Genomic DNA, 18,545 nt, shown 5'->3' with positions numbered 1-18,545 from the left:
TCAGACTTGAATTTATGGAAAGACAGCTGAAGTTTTTCATTAGTTTTCTTTAATTCTTGTTGTGCAGTCAAAAGACTGATTTAGGAAATGTGAGCCTCTACAAAAGAATACTTGGTATTGAAATGAACATTTCTGTAACCCCGTGTCTGAGCGAAGGACTTGTCCTCTGTGAATCCATGCGTTAAGAGGACAGTCCAGAAAAGAAAGCAACTTATCGAAGCAACATCTCTATTTCCAAAAGATGTCTGTGTCTGAGCAGAGGGAATGTCAGGTGAACAAATTTTGTTATGAAACAGTCTGAAAGATACTCGGTGTATCACAGAAACCACAGCGTCTCAGAAGCTCTGTGTTGACAGGACCTTGCTGGTCTCTTTTCAGCCTTGTGCTCAGAGTAGGACTATTTCTGGGGCCAGATCAGGTCACCTTTGACTTTACCCTACCTGATGAATGGTGATATACCTTCTGTAGTGCCTCCCAGAGCTGCACCTGCTTCTGGAGAAATGCTTCCAACTGGAACTCCTGAAACTGCTCTTTGTAGCCATTCTTCCTATATTTGTAGAGACATGAGCAAGGCCAGCTCCCTCAAGTTTTTTTCATGCATGGTGTTTTTAGGGACCTGATCAAGAAATTCATGCAAGCAGGCGGGCTATAAAAGATACTGTGCTGTGAGTAGGAATCATTCTCAGTCAGTCTGCGTGATAAGGTATGACGTCTGTCAGGAATGCACTGATATCAAGTTAATATCGGGAGAATGACCTTTAGATTTGAATTTGATATAAGCAGATTAAGCTGGATTTTTCATTCTAGCCATATGGATCTGCATTTTTTGTTTGTTTTCAGACATAATCTATTAATTTTATTTCAATATTATCTTAACCTGACTTCTCTGAGTCATGGCTCTCCCATGGCTGCAGTGAACCTGAAGCTGTATTACCAGAAACCTTTAACAAATACCTGACTTTCCACCATGTTATCCCAAGAAAGCCAACAATGAATGGCATTTGGTACTAGAGAAATGAGAGCTGGAGATGCACAGTGCCTTTCGGATACGTGGTAAAGTACTGACAAAGCCATTCCAGTTTATCTGGGTCCTGATGAATTTAGTGGTGTCATTGTGTTTGGATCTAGATGCCTTGTCCACTGGACAAATGTAAAGGGGATGATCACATGCTGCTTGAAGGAATGTGCATCCAGCGCTTCCCTTCAATCAGCTTCCCAATGTTGTCTCTCCCAGGAAAGTTTCCTGTAAAAAGGCCTCTGGCTTAAAAAGCAAGGACAGAAAATGCTGGAGTGACCACAGAAAAGGCCTTTTGGGGCCATGATGCAAAGACTGTTTGCAGACTGGGGACTGAGAAAAAGAAAAGCATTGAGGGTGAGGTCACTTTACTTTCAGCTGCTAACTTCCAGATTGTGATGGCCTTAGTGCTAAAGGTTATGCCCAGAACTACGTAAGAAGTTCTTGATGAAGGACTCTTCTCTCTCTTGTTCCTGTACCTGGACGTAGGAGTTCCTTCCTCCATTTTCAGAGGTTACCACCAGTGGCATTTATAGACTGTGTTTGTGCTTGGACATGCAGACATGCATCTCTCTGAGAACTGAGGATGTCAGCAGTGTTTTCACTGCTCCTCTTAGGATTTATTCTAAGTTATTTTTGGATATCTTGTATAACCGATCTCTTAAGCCCTCTTAAGTTTAATTTTAGACTTTGCAGAGTTTATCCTGCTGTGCCGCCCTTTTCCAGATGCATCGTCACCTAATAACTAGGTCCTGCAGAGTCTTTGGAGAATACAGAACAGGCTGTCATTTAGTGCTGCAACAAGAATATTGTCTAAGGTTCCTTCCCTTAATAGTCCTCACCTACTTGTCTCAGTGATTCCAACAGACAGGAAAGCCAAGGAGTGGTCTCTCCCATACATAACTCTCTTGCATAGATGGAGGAGGTGCAACCTGGCTTCAACACTGCTGCATGGTATGCAAAGCACTCTGGAGCTCAGGGAGTTGCTGCAGGTTGAGGATAAAAGACTGACCACCCAAACATCAACAGGAGGGAAACTACATGGTTCCAACTCCTTCTACGGCTTCCTAAGGATGAGGTAGAAATCTGTGATGCCATCTGTGCAAGCCCTAGCAAATGCATTCCATCCTAAGCATGCTGGCTGTGCACAGGCTCACTTGTGTCTCTCTGGACTTCCTTAGGAGGTCATAGTGACCTACAGGTCTAGGTACTAGCAACTGAACACACTGAAATTTGTTTTTTTCTCCAGTTAATATTACTGAATTGTGCAGATATGCGCATATTTGTAATTTAGTAGGGATCTTCAGAATGAACCAGGCAGAGACTAGAAGATATATCTGGAAACACACATATTCTGAGCTGGTGCCTGGATGAGCATCCTGAGGTCTTGGTATTGATAACAGACCTAGAGCCCATGACAGTATCTGAGACCAGTGGTATGATGTGCTTGTGGGTATAGGGAGAGGAGTGGGCAGTTTATCAGTGATGACCTTGACACTTGCTCAGATGGAGAGGAAGAGAAGTTGGTGGAGTGCTGCTCGTGTTTCTGTGGATGCTGCTATGGGAACAGCTCTCTGCATTGGTCTGCGTGGCCAGCAGGTAAGTGTCACACAGGTATTTGTGTGCATATACACGTATGTGTGCACTTGCATCTTGAGTACCTGCTCATCCTGAACTGGGAAGTGGCAAACAGGCAAGAGGGGAGAAATCCTCTGGGTCTTTAAGTCCCCTGGGCTCAGCTTCTGGTTCCCAGGAGCACACACAGCATTTTCTCACACAGGCTCATCGGAACTTTTCCCATTTCACGGCTCTATAGCTGTGCAAGCACCCGTAGCGCAGAAGTCAAATGACTGCCAGCTCCTCAGTGGTTTCTACTGCAGAAAGCTTGACTTTGGGCTTCCGTTCTGAGGAACTGGTGTATGGTAGGAAGTGCTGGACTCAGGGAATGAGAGAGAGTTGTGTCAGTATCAGATGATCTCTCTGTCTAACTTGCAGGGTGAGCCCCATGATCTTTCTACACTTCTTTGTCTTCTCCCGCTCCTAATGCGGTCAGAATTCTGAAGTTTCCAGCAAATAATTGTAATCAAGATTTTTCTCATGTCTGAGAAATCAAATTGCTTCAGGAAAAAAGGAGAGTGGCTATTCCAAATCCCAAAAATTCAACCCTGCCAGAAAATTAAGAAAAGCAAGGGCCTCCAGAGCCATCAGGACTGTGCCATCTATCAGCTTCATGGCAGTGCGCTGCTTTCCCCTTTATGTGCACATCTTGTCACTGGCACAGTGCAGCAGCTCAGGTTGAGATCCTTCTGTGGGGAACTGGTAGACACTAGAGAGCAAGTGCACAGCTATATAAAACAGCTGGAGATGCAGCTGTGCGCGTAGATTGCATCTAGCTATAGCATACAGATGTACTTTTTCTTCTATGAGTTCCCTAAAATGTGTGGTTTGTCCATTCCTTTCCCACTCCACAGATGGAGAGTTCAGATTTCTACCCTCCCCTGTCACAGTTTCAGTTGCTGTCTTCAGGTCAATGCAACAGAGGCTGAACTGGTCCAGGATACACCTCAGAATATAAACTGGTGGTTTGGGCTAGAAATCAGGAAGAGGGCAGAAAACACACAAAAAAAGCACAGGCTTTGAGCCAATATGCTGAGAGTATAACACACCTGTTGCAGTTGCAAAGACCAGAAGTTGGTATCCTGGATCATGTTTATTGGTCCTTTGTTCTTTCTCTCTTTAGAGGTCAGTGCTAAATGCCTCATTAACAATTAAGGCAATAAAATAAAAAGTAACTCTGTAAAATCCTAACTGGTTTGTCTTCCAAATACTCTGTTTCAAAATATTCTGATAAATAATTTGACTTTAAGGCAAAAGTAGTAGCTCTGGGTGAAAGGAGGAGCTCCATTAGAACTCTGCTTCTCATCTTGGGGGGGGGGGAAAAAAAGCAAGAAAAAGCTGTCTGTGTTCACTTACCCTGCATGAAATTTCATGAGCTCAGGAGTACAGTTCTGTTAAATGATTAAATTTCATTTAAACAGCATTCCCTTTTAGAAACACGTTGGCTCCCGGCCTATGAAAGACAAGGTCCCTTTTTTTCCCAATAGTCCCTAGCAGGTCTTTGTCTCTTCAACTATATCTGGAGCTGTGTGATTTTAACGCGATTCCATGTCATCTATGGAGAGTGAAATCATTGTGTGTATCTGAAAAAATGAGGCAGCCCTCCAGGAGTCTGAAGGAGTGGATGAGGATGGTATCTCCACTTCTGTGAATTAAAATACTACACGAGGAAAAATATAGGTTAATGAGCTCACTCAAACTAAGTTTATCGGGTTAATTAACAAGTGAAACATTCCAGTTTTGATTAAACTTATCCCAGACAAAGCACTTAACTGGCTTTTTTTTCCCCCCGTAATGAAAATCAAGCCTTAATCTCCAAAGCCAACTGTGAACAGTGTTGATTTTGCTGGAACAATATTTTCTGCTGGAAAACAAACCAGTTTTTACAGAGTTGCACTCAAATATGTATTGAGCTATGCAAATAACTGTTTTCTACCACTCCAACAGCTTTCATTTATAGCTGCTGCCTGTCAACATTTCTCTTGCTTCCAAGTAACGTGGGAATTTGCTCCAATTCTCATTTCTATTTCTTTCAATGAACTCAAACTCTTAAACCTTTCTACCTTTTATAGCAGAAGACCACTTCTTTAAGCTTTCTGCTTTTTTCATTTCAGTCGTGCATTTTTTTTCCCTCAATTCCCATATTCAAAATGAAATGCTAATAGTCTTATCAGGGAGGGCATGTGCACACTGCAGTTTCCTTTTCTCTTCTTTGGAGCAGTGGATAGCTGTGCAGGGGCATTGGGTGCAGGTGGAACAGGGAACGTGCAGCATGCTGTGCTAAGTCAGACTGTGTGCCATGGCAACTGTGTTTTCTGCACCAAAACCCTGACTGATGGGAAAATCCTTCACAGTTGCTGAAAGAAAGCTTCTTCTCATGTCTAATTGAAACACATGGAAGTCACAAGTCTCATCTGACTATCTTCGTAAGGCCCAATGGGTTGACGGGCCCTTTGTGTACACGTATATAGGTGGCATAATTTGAGTAGATGGAAAACAGAACTGAGAGCACAATGGTGCCAAGAGAGGCTTTCAGTGACTCTGATATCAAGTTAGACCTGACTTTATCAGATGGAAAACATGAAATCGGGCATGGTTTTGATTCAAACCAAGGAATGGAAAGATGAGAATTTGTACCTGTCCGTTGCAGAGGTGACGACTTTGACCCTTTGTGATCGGAAACATTGCACTTAGCTTGAAGCCTCACTGGCTCAACAAAACTCATCTCTTTCCAGATGCTAAGGTGCCGTTCCAGACAGCTAATGGGAAAGCAGAGTTGTTTCCTACTCACTGGCTCCGCAGGGACCTCAGGGCACAGAGCTGCCATTTTGTCCACTTCCCTTTTGCTGTCATTTGTGAGTAAGTGCTGTGAAGAGTAATCTTGCTAATGTAAATATGCCAAAAAGTGCTAGTTATCAGGGAGTCCATTATCTGGGGGACTATCAGGTTTCCAGGAAACAGTGGAAGACCAGAAATAATGCTTCTGACAGAAAATGTAGCTGATATATACCTCACTGTATATATATGCATGATGTCTTCTACAGTTTCTCATGTGACTGCATTAGCAGTTCCCTTCAGGCTGGTGATTAGGAAAGATCAAAGGAGTATCTTCCACTCTTTCCAATTAGTAGCTGTGGGTCAGCATGGATCCTCTTTTAACCATGCTAGCACTTCTCTCCAGATAGCGCCCAGCCAGAGTATTCATATTGGATCTGTGCCCTAGCTGCAGAAATACATAAGCAGAGCAAGCAGAGATGAAAGTCTCTGAGAGCAAAGAAGGAAACTCTGTTTCACGGTTAGGATTACTCCAGAAAATGAAAACATCAAAAGCTAATGTGTGCTGAAAATGGAGGAAAGGACAGATTCAGAACAGAGTGTTACTACAATGGCATGGCATGTTGCTGTGAACGAGTCACTAGAAAGAACCAGAGAGTATCCTAATTTGGAAGGGACCAAATTTGGGTGATTGCCCAGCCCTTACTTTTGTCAGGATCTCTCTGCAAGGCCTCTCTATCCTTGAAGGAGTCACCTTCTCCTCCTCAAACTTAGCATATGTTGGAGTCCTGCATCTAGACACCATCTCTAGATCAAGCCTTTCCTTGACAGATTAAGTAATTGACCCTGTAGAGAGAGTTGTGATTTAAAAGGCTTAAAGTACATCATTCTTTTGGTTAGCTTGCTTTCTAAACTTTTAAAGTATCTACTAAAAGCATAGGAAGCAAAGAGGGGTTGCACATCTCCCGTTTACGCCTTCAGCAAAATGGATTTGGTGTCTTTTTCTAGTTGGATCTACAGAAATAGAAGATGTTTCTAATCAATGTTAATGTTTTGTCTGTTTTTGATCCAGAGAAGCAGGTTGAGTCTTCAGGCTTCCCTTCTCCTGACCGTCCAACATAGGATTCTAGAACAGCTTTGGTGCTACCCTGGCATGGGTAAGGAAGGAAGAGGATTCACTAACAACTTCTGATGAAGAGAAACACATGCAAGTGCCTGTAGGTTGAGGTAAAGTGATTGCTGGAGGAGTGGGACCCTTGCATTTCACCACATCGACCTGTTTCTTCTTTACAGTTGACACTCTAACAGTATTTCTTCCCTGGCTTGCCCATATGTCTGCTCTGATCCGCTTAGCTGGTGTGATTCAGGCTGCTTGCTGAACTCAAGAAGCCAACTCAAGAAACTTCTCCCAGCTTCTCTACCCTTGTTTTTGGGGTTGAGGCATCCTGAGTTGGGCACACCTGACTCAGAGCATGGAAGCAGATAACCATAACCTTCCAGCCACAGATATTTTAACAAAGAGGATGAGAAGGACAGTAAAGCAGAGTGTACACTGCAAAAGAATATCCAGTTTCTGAAATCAGGTGCAAAAAATGTATTTATTTTTGTGACTCTTATTCCTAAGCTTGGGCCTAAAGAACTTTGCAACAAAATCTCATTTAATATTCTTCGGTCTGGTCAGATAATGCAGAATGAAATCAGTCTGAATGACAGTATGATATGGTGCTTTTGTCTCCAAATCTAATGAGTCTGAACATAGCGGAATGAACCCGATTCCCAGTAAGCATGGCTTATGTCTTTCCCTCCCCGTGCCCCATGAGGCAGCCAAGTGTAAGGTGGAACAGCTTAAAGTAAATTTGTGCTCGACTGACTGTTCATACAGGCCATGTCATTCCACAGTAAAAACATCTGCTTCTCATTATTTGCTACCGTCTGTAGTCTTTAAGTCATTGGCACGTTAGATCAGTGAAGATTTATATTACCATTTAGATTACCAACAAGAGCACTGAATAACATTACAGCACAGCATGATTAACAGGGGATCATGCTAGAAGTGACCTTACTCCCTGATAATTCCTTACTTTGAGATCTGTCAGGTAAGTCAATTTTTAATTTTACCTATTTTAGCTCTGCTGATTCCACATAAGGGAAAACTTAAAATTAGGAATTAGTATGGCGTAGTTTAAATCCAGGGGGATACTGTGGTGATTGATATTCCATCTGATCTGTAGTCCTGAATGCATCATATTTTGCAGTAACTGGCACTGAGGTAACAGTCTCAATTATATATTATACAGGACCTGTTTGTTTATCTTCTAATTCTTTGAAGTTTATTCCATCTACAAGCAACCAGACAGCTTCTTCAAGACTGCTGGGTTAAGTAGCTGAGGATGGGAGGATGGTCTCATTCAAGGAGAAAGTGATGTAGTTTGTAGTTTTTGTTTGTGAGATGGAGAAATTTAGCAAGGAAGGATTGGTGCCTTGCCTTGTCCCTTTGCTCTATTGCCAGTCTCAGCATTTACCATGCCAGCCTCATCTTTATATTCACAATTTATGATACATGTTCATACAGCTGTCCTGTGTCTAGCAGGATCAGGAGGACCTCAAATCCAGAATTCCCACAAAACATCCCCATTACTCTACAGAAACCTGAAGGTCTGTAATAAAGCAATGACCACAGAAACCACAGCTGTTATGTACAAGAGGGAAAGAACAAGAATCATTGTGAGGACTCCTATTACACCGGTTGAATTCCTATGGCCAGCATAATCCTACCTTACAAGCAAAACCTCAGGATTTGTTAAGAGGAGTCGCAGGTGCTTTCCTGAAATGGACCTTTCCCCTTGTTCTAAAAGAAGGCAAAAATCCATTACCATCCTTGTTATCTAACCTGGAGGAGGTTTCTCTTCTAATCGCAAATTAGATCATCAATTTAATGTTCAGTGCATGAACAGACATACCAATTAGATTCTGAGAAGCTGTAATAATGTGGAGAGCAGCAAAGCACCCTTGCACAGGCTCCATCTGTAGCCAATTTCTGATGCTTTAGAGAAGGCATAAAACCCTCCAGAAAATACGATGTGCATCAAGCCAGCAGCTATTTTTTCTTGGCTCCTACCAATGACCAGTGGAAACCCTGAAGCATGGATGCTATATAATTTAATACAATATAAACATAGTGTGACAAAAGGCAGTCAGACCAAGATGGCTTCTTTCAAACCTCCTCAAGATACCAACAAATCAGTTATGCAGGATTCACTCCAAGCTTCCTCGTGCCAGAAACATTGCTCTTTTGTCACACGGCTCCTTCTGCAAATTTAAAACTATCACTATTTCAGTCATTTCCTTTGCTCACACTGCCCTCTGTGGTGGTGAATTCCAGGCACTCACTTTCTGAGAGCCCCTCCTTGCATCTTCATTTTTCTTCTCAGTGATAAGTAACTTAAATCACGTTCTTTTGTTGATACTTGAACGTATATGTATGTATGTGTGTGCATATGGTACTATTATAGCCCCTCTTGATATTTGATTTGTTCTACTGAGGAGGACAGCTTCTTTCTTTTCTTGTCTTGAAGGAAATTCTCAGCTACCTTAGAAATCCCACAGTGTGTCTATTCTGCACTCTCTTTTTCTTACAATTCATGGTGGTGTTAACAAAATGCAGTGCAGCTGATTCACCCATGGAATAACACCTTTCCTTTCTATTGCTGCGCTCTGGCAGCTGGTGGTCACCTCGCAGACATATGCTGGCCCACATCTTGTTTCTTACCTTTTGCCTACCATTGAGTTCTTGTGATTTCACAGAACTGAGTAATTTATGCTTTTAGATTTATTTTCTTCAATACTATTCTTACCGCTCGGTGATGTCAGCTCACGTTTTTAGTTACAGAGATAAATCTTTTCTCTGTAACAGCAATATTTCCAGACTTCGTGACACAGCGCACATGAGGAGTGCATTTAAAGTAAGATTGTTCTCTTCAAATTAAGATTCCCATGTTAGAATGGCAACTTCTTGGACAGATTCCTTTTCTGGCCAGCTAGAACAGGTCATCACAGGGCTTTGTTCATCCCACTCCAGGAAGACTGAAACCTATTCATTACTCTCTACTGACTGTAATGATGATGTTGATCAGTAGAGGCACATACATCTGCTTTGTTAATGTCCACTGGTTTGCTGTGGGTTTTGCATTGGTTTTGATTTCTATTTTACTTTTATTTAAAGAAACTGGATGATGTTAGTTGTGTCTCTGGTTCTTTTCTGTAGATTGCTAATCTCAGCTATAATCAAACCAGTCTCAGGACCAAACCTGAGGACTGTTTGATGTATCTGATCTCCACCGTGTTCTTTGCTCTTTTTATATTAATTGCCTCAGCTTGCAGTCCTCAGTTTTCACCTTCACATCGTTCTATGGCAGGGTACTCTTTAGAAGGAAATATTTCTATTTATCTGTCATGCCTCTTGTTCTTAAATTGTAGAAGAAGTCAATGATATTTTTTGTTTGAACCCTGTCATTCCCCATCAATATCACTGTTATAGTTCTCTGTGCTTTGTGCTTTTTTTCCAGTTTGAAGAGACTCTGGCTGTTTTCCACTGTGGAAATATGTGGATACCTAGCAACCTGCTGTTACCATTCCCTCTGCAGTCTGCAGCTCTGTGAAGAATTTTCAGTGGGACATTCCATCAGATGCTTTGTGAAAATCCACGGAGACTGGATCTAGTACATTACTCTTGTCTAGTTCTACCTTAGATAAAATTGCACCTTTGGCAGTATCCAGTTGTTGCCCTGTACTGACTGCTTTCCCTAAAACCTGTCCTAATGTTGCCGAGTCAGGTGGTCTCTATTATTTTTACCCGTCTTCCTCTCTGAATACAGAAATGTGAAGATTCATGAAAGATTATTACTACCAAAACTGCATTTTCATGTGCCAATTATTTCAGCATTCTCAGATGGAAACTATCCGTGCCCCCTGAGTTCAGTTCCTCTATCGCTGGAAATTATCTCTTTAATACAAAGCTAAACCTCCTCAATTTCTTTTACCCACTCTTTTCCTTCCTAAGCAATTTGTAACTAGCAATTTTTATGTTCCAGTTGTGAATAAACCCACCAGGTTTCAGTTATACCAATTATATTACATTTTTCATAATGTAATAAGATTTCCCAATTCCCCTTGCTTTTTAATTATTTATTCACAGGTGCTTTTGCCCTGGACAGCTGCCTGTTGTGAGTCACATATTCTTATTATCATGTTGTTGGAAAGAGAAGGGTGAAGCCGTGCTGTTTCTATACTTCATGCTGCAAAAATGTATGGTGAGCTTTTGTCTTCATATGTTACAGATTTACTCAATACTGCAGGATGCCCCTCTCCAGTTCTCTGGCTCCTTCTGCAGATGGGTTTCTGTGCTTTTAGTGACTGTATCTATGGCCCACTTTGATGCATCTTTGCATATCAGGTTAGTTCTACTCTCCCATGCTCCAGCCCTGGAGGTGTTCAGGGCTGGGCTGGATGGGGTCCTGGGCAGCCTGATCTCATGTCTTATAGAGTTGCTGGTAACCCTATTTGTGGCAGTGGAATTAGAAGTAGATGATCCCAACCCAACCCATTCAATGATTTACTTTAGCATTTGAAGAGTGCTATTGGATATCTGGTGGCACAACACACCTTGCTTTCGAAATAGGATTCCAGTAATGCAAAACAAGCCTAGATATACAGTTATCTTATTTATCTGGCTTTTGTGGAGTGTGGTGAGCAACACAAAAAAGCTCATTTTTTTTTATTGGAAGGGGCAGCACTCTTAAAGTGCATCTGTATAAGCGCTGCTTTTCTCTCTGAAATATGGATGCGATTACCGACATCGCCTTCTCGTTAGCCACTTAAGCTTTATTTCTATTAAAATCAAATATATGCTTTAATGAGCAAAAATGGCTAAAATTTTATTGCTTCCCAGTTCTCTAGAAGAATAAGGTAGGCTGCCTTACCTACTTTGTATATGTTTTTTTTTAAATATTATATTCTTGAGTCAGAAAATCCACCAGTTTACTGCTGGATCTTTTCCAACCCTGCTGCTGTTAGCATACCACTAGTTTAGTATCTTGTGATATAGCCAAGTACAGGCCTAGACAGCAGGTGTGAAATAAGATATGCATGCAAGGTCATACTCAAAAAGAAAATGATGGGCAGCTCAGCTTTGAGTCACCTGGCTATAGCCAAGGAATCTACAACCTGGAACGAGGCACCAAACACTGTGCTAAGTGCAGTGCAGGACTTGTGATCAGCATGAGCTACAGAGCTCATAAGTTATGCTTTAGATTCATGTTCTTTGGGAAACTAGATGCGTTGCTCTTTATAGATGGTACCTTCACCTGTTTGGTATCCAAAGCATTGAACCCACTCTGGAAAGGAGAACCTCCATCCTCCTTCAGGCAGGTTGGAATTCAGCTTCCTTTTGAGTCAGAAGCTGTGCAGTAGTAGTTACAGGATTCAACTACAGGAGGGATATATATGCTCAAGTGCCTCTTTTCCCAGAGAGAATTAAAAAATGTTATTTCTCAGATGCAAAATGTTTTTCAGATTCTGTGGCAGACCTAAGGATGCTGGATAAAAACAAACTTTATGTTCACAAAATATTTCAGAAATAACCACAACATTCAACATCCATTAGAGATGTTAGTGAAACCTAGGAACGAGAGGAGGGCTCACTTTGCTGGTCTCCATACAGGCATGTTTTTGCAGCCCTACATCTGGAATTTAAGTAGACGCTTCAAATAAGCAGTGGAAAGAACCTCAAACCATTTTTGTTTTGACAGCATCACAACAACACAGACAATTACTGGCACTGCCGGTGGGATTCATTCAGACATCTGCAGCGAGTGTTCAGGGAAAGGTCAGGAGCTGTAGGAATGGAGCTCCCTGTAGTCTGTGGCCATATGAACTGTATACTGACTGGTGTAAAGTTATGGAGCAGTTACTAAAAGGACTCTGCCTAGCTGGTGGCTGTTGATGACATCAGGTGTGGGCTAAAAGAAGGTTGTTAAGCAAGCATTATGTTTATGAGAATGTCTTGTGTAGGTTGTTCAGAACAGTTCTTAGTGTATAGAGTATGTGGTATTGAAACCCAGGTGAGGGGTCTCCAAGACACTGGATAACACTGTTAGCAGCACAGTAGATTTACAAGACCAGTTAGGAACAGCACTTTGGCTAAATGAGATGTGCTGGTAATTATGCATTCAATATGCAGATTGTGTGAGAATCTTGGACATCTTGCTATTCAGAAAGACCTAGAATTGGATGGAGAACTGACTGGAATTGAACTTTTTGATGAGAGGCTGAGAGAGTTCTGCTGGAGAAGAGTTCTACAGAGAACAACTTGGGTTTACTGGTGGACAACGGGTTGAGCATGAGTCAACAGTGTGTTCTTGTGACCAGGAAGGCCAATGATATCTTGGAGTGCATTAAAAAGAGCGTGGCCAGCAGGGTGAGGGGGTGATCCTTCCCCCCTGCACTACCCTGGTGGGGCCACACTGGAGCACTGTATCCTAGGCTCTTCGGTTCAAGAAAGACGGGGAAGTTCCAGAGAGAGTCCAGCAAAGGACCTCAAAGATGATTAGGGGCTGATACATTTCCTATGCAGTCACTTTCAGTATTGTATTTGTAAAGCTTTAAGAAAAACACTATCAGAAGTATGTGGTGCCTTTTAGGTACTGATTTGGATGGATTTAATACACGATTTTCTGTATGCTAAGTGGTATATTCTTGGCATTCTCCTGGCATCCTAGGGTGTTTATTGATGGCCATGTGAGTTGCAATTCTTAGAGAACTGTGGTCAAAAAATGTACTGTGAGCAGTGCAGTAAACCTATGGAATTGTTTACTTGCAGATGTATTCAATAGAGGGAGTGTATGTATAAGCTGAGACCACTAAGTCTGGATGAAGACCTTTCATGTGTTGACACTCTTATGGGTCAAATTCAGATCTGTGTCCATCACACCGTTCCTGTCCTTACCAGAAAATCTATTGTAAAACCCAAACAAAGCAAATGTCTGTCTAAGCCAACATAACCTTATACCTGGTTGGATTCTAAAGGTTGCCTGCTCCTTCTCTGGTAATTGAAAAGTTCTTTTCACCAAGTTAGTGTTTTAAGTAAGATAAAACATCCATGATGAGGCTGCTATGGTGGTGTGCTGGAGAGGAGAGACAAGCCTCTCTCCTGCTTTCACCACAACTTTCTAAAGCTGGATTTCAGCCACCTCCTAAAATCACTCACTACAGCATGGCTTTGTTTACTCAGCACAGAACTGAGTAAACTTCTCTTTGCCTACAGATAATTCAGGTTTCAGATTAGAGCCACATAGTCACGAGTTATGCTAAACATAAAGCTTGGCTTGGAAAGCTTGCAGTATCTGCAAGGAATTCAGGCATGTTTGTTTGTGATAAAAAAACAAGATGCTTATAATGCTGGAGGGTCTTAAACTACTCACGTAGTCTGCTGTGGCCTGAGTTTATTTCCAAATCAATAAGAAAAATGTTCCTTTTTCTTCCCCCCCCCCCCTCCCTGTAATGTCAAGAGGGTTACATTTTAGCATGGGGTCACTTGTTGACACTCTGAAGGCTGGAGTTCATCAGCTTATTTTTTCTTACATCAAATTGAGTTGTTATGGCCAACTTGAAGTGCTACCCCCAAACTACCAGTGAGTGTGCACCACCACCTTGGGATGAAGTGGACTGTGAGCTGCTCACTAAGTTTGCCCCACTGTGTAGCAGATGCTCACAGGGTAGTGATGGGATGATCTACTGTTCTCCTCTCCCCACAGTGGTGAGCTGCCTTTGATTCACTCTTTTGGTAATGGCAGGACAGCTCTTTCACATCTGAGTTTGGATGTGAGCTTTGACAACTCTGGAAGCAGGACTGCCTTCCATCCATCCTCCAGTGTTTTATTTGTTGGTAAATTCCAGGGTACAGAAAGGGAAATGAATTCACTGATAAACTGAAGCAGTCTTCTCTAGTGGTTCTCAGTAAGTAAATGGCTGAGCAGGGAACAGAAATGAGCTTTTCTGTGCCCAGTTCTGTCCTTTAACTGCCTTTCCTCTGCTCCAGTATATACCGTGTATAATCCAGGCACCAGGAAGGATCCAAGTGCTCATTTACTTAGAAAAGAGGAACTCTAGGCTACAGCCTGATAAAAATCGGGAGCGCTGCGCTTTTCCCGTCATTCAGAACACTGCCCTTTGGGTTATTTAGGGGGCAATCGCAATCCGATAGGGTAAATGTCAGAATCTCCATAACAACTAACAGCCGGTGCCTTTTGTGCGCTGCATGGAGCAGCTCTCGGAGGCGAAGCTCTGAGCGGTGCCCAGCTGCAGTGCCCGCTGAGGGGGGTCGCACACAACGCTTAGCCGGGGTTCGGCTGCCTTCAGAGCACAGACCCTGCATCAGCCAGCAGGTAAACAAGCAAATTTCTGCTCTCGTTGGGAACAGGTTGTGTTTCAACGAACAACTGTTAAAATTCTGCCTCTCTCTGCAGGGCAAATCTGTGTTAGCTACAGCACAGAACAGCTTGTCTGTGTGTTCATTACACTGAGCCAAACACAAAACAACACAAGCTGGAAGGAAGTTGTTTGACACTTACCAGCAGCATTGATATTTTCCTCACAGGAGTACCAGATCCCAGTGTGGAAATACCTGAAAAGGAAGCGGTCATCTCCCGTCTCCCAGCTGTAATGAACCACATTCTGGTTTGTCTCATTGGCAGTCTCATTCCCACTGTAGTTGAGGCAGTTTGTCTTCTTCTCTTTCCCACAGCTCGGCTTGGGGACCCTCTGCGTGCCCTCACACCAGTGGGTCGTGATAAAAGCTGTTGTAGAGAAGAGGAGAGCCATCAGATTCAGACTCACTGCTAGCAGGGCTCTGCATCTTCGATTTGTCTTCATGGTAAATCCGCCCTCCCTCCCCCTCCTGCTGAGAGAAGAAGTCAAAGGTTTTTGTTTTATTTGGGGGGCGGGGGTGGTGTTTCAAAGCCTCTCACGATTCAGAATCCAGTTTTCCAGGCACCGAAACTCTCAGCTTCTTCCAATCTGCTGTTATAGCAGCGAAGGAAACGCTGCAGCCAGACTCCCATTCTTCTCTTCACTTGAAATCCTGCCTTTGTATGTTAAAGGAGCAGCTGCAGGCGCGGGAGTGCGGCCGTCCTCTTGCAGGCGGTGAGAGGATCAGAGAGGGTCTGTCTCACCAAGAGCACCAAGAGCAAGTCAACATCTGCTCGGGTACCACACATGATCCCCAGGGGCTCTGCAGCTTCCTCTGCTGGGAGACACCTGCAGGCTGCAGGACTCGCTGTTCTCTTCCAGCACGGAGAGACAGGGGAGGCTCGGCAGGAGCCGGGCGACAGGGACAGCTGCTGTGCCACCGCGCTCCTGAGCAGCCCTCGGAGGAGACTGCATCATGCTGACGGCTGAGCGGGACTGGGGCAGAGTCACACCTTCCTTCCCAAAGGGATCAGTGTGGCTGCGAAATGCGTTGGTCGTGTACCAGCCGGGCAGGGATGTGACCGGGAGAAGGAGGGATGGAATAATGCTTCGGCTTTTCTATTCTAAGCTGAGGAACAAACTGAAGGGCTGATTTTCCTATGGGTACAGCAGTGTAATTCTCTGTCTGTAAGGGTTTGCTCTGGAGGTTAGCAAAGCCAAAGCCCAGAGGAATTCAAATTTTAAAGTCTGTAATAAGTAGAAGTGATGTCTGTCACAATACCAAGTGAAGTGGGTCTGTAGGATGTGCTGCTGGTTGGTGTGCTGTGAGGGGTTGGTGCTGACAGCACGGTCTGTATGCAAAGCTGCTGTGTGCACAGGGTACAGACCGGGTACCCAAGCACTGAGGCTGGTGATGTTTGTCACGCTGTGGTTGTGTACTCCATGGATGAGCACAATTATCTGTGGTGAGGAAGTTTGCATTTACTTGCTGGTCTTTGGATTGAGTTACCATTCCTTCCTTCCTCCCTGCAAGGACCCTGGGGGGTCCTTTATACAGAATCACTGGGCTCCAGCCTTGTTCTCTTAAAAATAATGTAGGAAGTCCTTAAGAGATGCTGCTCTGTGAGAACAGTTATGACGTCAAATCTGCAAAGGTAATGCTTGGTAGAGCAGATAATTCCTTGCCTTAGCGGACTTCACTTTACCCTCTCTTGCCATCTTGTCATCTACAACTGCTTCCTCAGCACCAGATCTTCTTTTTTTCAGTGGCCTGTGCTGGAGGAGTGCTTCTGTGCAGTGGTAATTTTGGGACCCTCGCTTCAAGAAAGAAACTGAGGCCCTGGAGTGTGTCAAGAGATAGGCAATGGAGCTATGAGGTGCCTGGAGCACAAGTCTGATGGGGAGCAACTGAGGGAATGGGATTGTTCAGTCTGCAGGGGACTCGGGGGCAATGTTATTGCTCCCTACAACCCCTGAAAGGAGGCTGTGGTGAGGTGGGGGTTGGCCTGTGCTCCTGGGTGACTGGTAGGATGAGCTGTGATAGCCTTAAGTTGTGCCCAGGGAGGTGGTGGAGTCATCGTCCCTGGAGGTGTTCAAGAGGGTAAATGTGTGGCAATGAGGGACGTGGTGAGGTGGGGTTGGTCTTAGTGTTCTTTTCCAACCTTAATGGTTCTGTGATTGTATGGCAATTGTACCGTGCCCCTCCAGCCCTTTGAGTATGTCATCACAAAGCCAAATAATCAACATTATTTGTTCGGCTTAAACTGCATGTAAGAAATACAAATGATGGTTATTTAGATGACCACAGGATTATTACTTCAATTACTTTTATATTGCAGGGAATTCCATTTAGCAATGGGTTTAGATGTTTCTGTGTTCTAAGACATGCCAGCTGCTTAGGGAAATAGTGTACCTTAAAGTTTGACAGCACACCTTCGTAGGATAGCTGGTGCTCTGCAGGATTATCTTCCAAATCGTTGTCAGCACCTGACTCATCACACTTTTCCAAGTGTGAACACACATCTTTACAGACCTTTTCTCACCAATCTCCCCTGTCTGCTGCTCTATCACCTGTGTTTTCTGATCCCAGCATCAACTTTTGGATGCTGTTTCTTCTCCCAGGGAGCTGGGCATCCAAGAGTTTGGTTTATTGTGGTAACTTTTGTTCTAAATGCATGCTCACAGTCAGGGAATCTTCCAACCACTGACAGAAGTCAGTTCCTCACTAATTGATAGACTCCACTGGATGTGAGGATCACCTAAAAAAGGGGAACACAATCTCTGCTACACTCATGCGGTAAAGCTCAAATGATTCCTCTTTATATAATCTCTGTTTATCAGATCTGGTGTGTATAAAAATGGAAAGGTCATACATATGTTACAGAAAGCAGTTCAGATGCCTGGATTAAATTGTATTTATGTGGTATTATCTTGCATAGTAAAGCAGAAGGGTTTGAATGCTATGGAGAAGTAGTTTTTATATTGTGGCTACAAGAACTTTAAAAATCCTTTTTGCAGCAATAGCTCTTATCAGATGTTGTAACTACAACTGCCTTTGTGAGTGATATCTTCCTTTTGCTTTACTATTTCCTACAGGATCAGTGCGAATTGTTATTGCTTAGTATTTTCTTGAGCACAAAAAGAATTTTGCAGGGAATTTCAATTAATTATAGTGTTTGCAAAGGAAATGTTTCAGTGAGGATGTTTTTCACTAGTTGAAAACAAAAGAAATATTCAATAGAATAAGAGGACTTTTGGGTCCCCTAATGAAGTGTGTGTGTGTGGGGGGGAGGTGCCTGATGTGCTTAGTTTAGTTTAGCACTGTCAACTACATGGGATTATATGCTGTCTTTAAATCAACGGTTTAAAGAAGCTACAGCTTTTCATCTAATTCTCATTTCTTACAGGTCCATCCTCCTGAGCTTTTCCCATGTGTTTGTAAATGTCTTTTTCAGCAGTCACTGGACTGGGCTTCTCACTTCTTCTTTCCACCCTGGAACAGACCCCTCCGAGTAGCTGATCTCTTTTCCTCTGCATCACATTCTCCTTTTCTAGACAGGATTTTCTTCCTTTAGCCTAGATATCAGCGTAATTCATCCTTTTCTTGCTGTTTTAATGTGGCAAAATGAGTTATCTTATGAGTTATCTATGTCTTCAGTTTAACTTTTGACTTTTC

The 18,545-nt window shown here is 43.1% G+C and overlaps 1 protein-coding gene across 3 annotated transcripts in view; it reads right to left on the bottom strand.

Annotated features, from left to right (window-relative positions):
• The window catches only part of GSG1L (GSG1 like), a 58,580-nt gene extending 42,713 nt beyond the window's left edge, over positions 1-15,867 (bottom strand). Inside the window, exon 1 of one of the 3 annotated variants that reach the window (XM_072348740.1) lies at positions 15,034-15,867. In XM_072348740.1, the coding sequence (XP_072204841.1) occupies positions 15,034-15,334 (301 nt within the window). In that variant the 5' untranslated portion in view covers positions 15,335-15,867. The remainder of the gene's footprint in view (positions 1-15,033) is intronic. The other 2 variants (XM_072348739.1, XM_072348741.1) reach the window with 2 other exon arrangements.
• Positions 15,868-18,545: the final 2,678 nt, after the last annotated feature.

This window comes from Excalfactoria chinensis, chromosome 14, assembly GCF_039878825.1.
Source record: "Excalfactoria chinensis isolate bCotChi1 chromosome 14, bCotChi1.hap2, whole genome shotgun sequence".
NCBI classification, from domain to species: domain Eukaryota; kingdom Metazoa; phylum Chordata; class Aves; order Galliformes; family Phasianidae; genus Excalfactoria; species Excalfactoria chinensis.
This window is presented reverse-complemented; position numbering and strand designations above follow the sequence as displayed.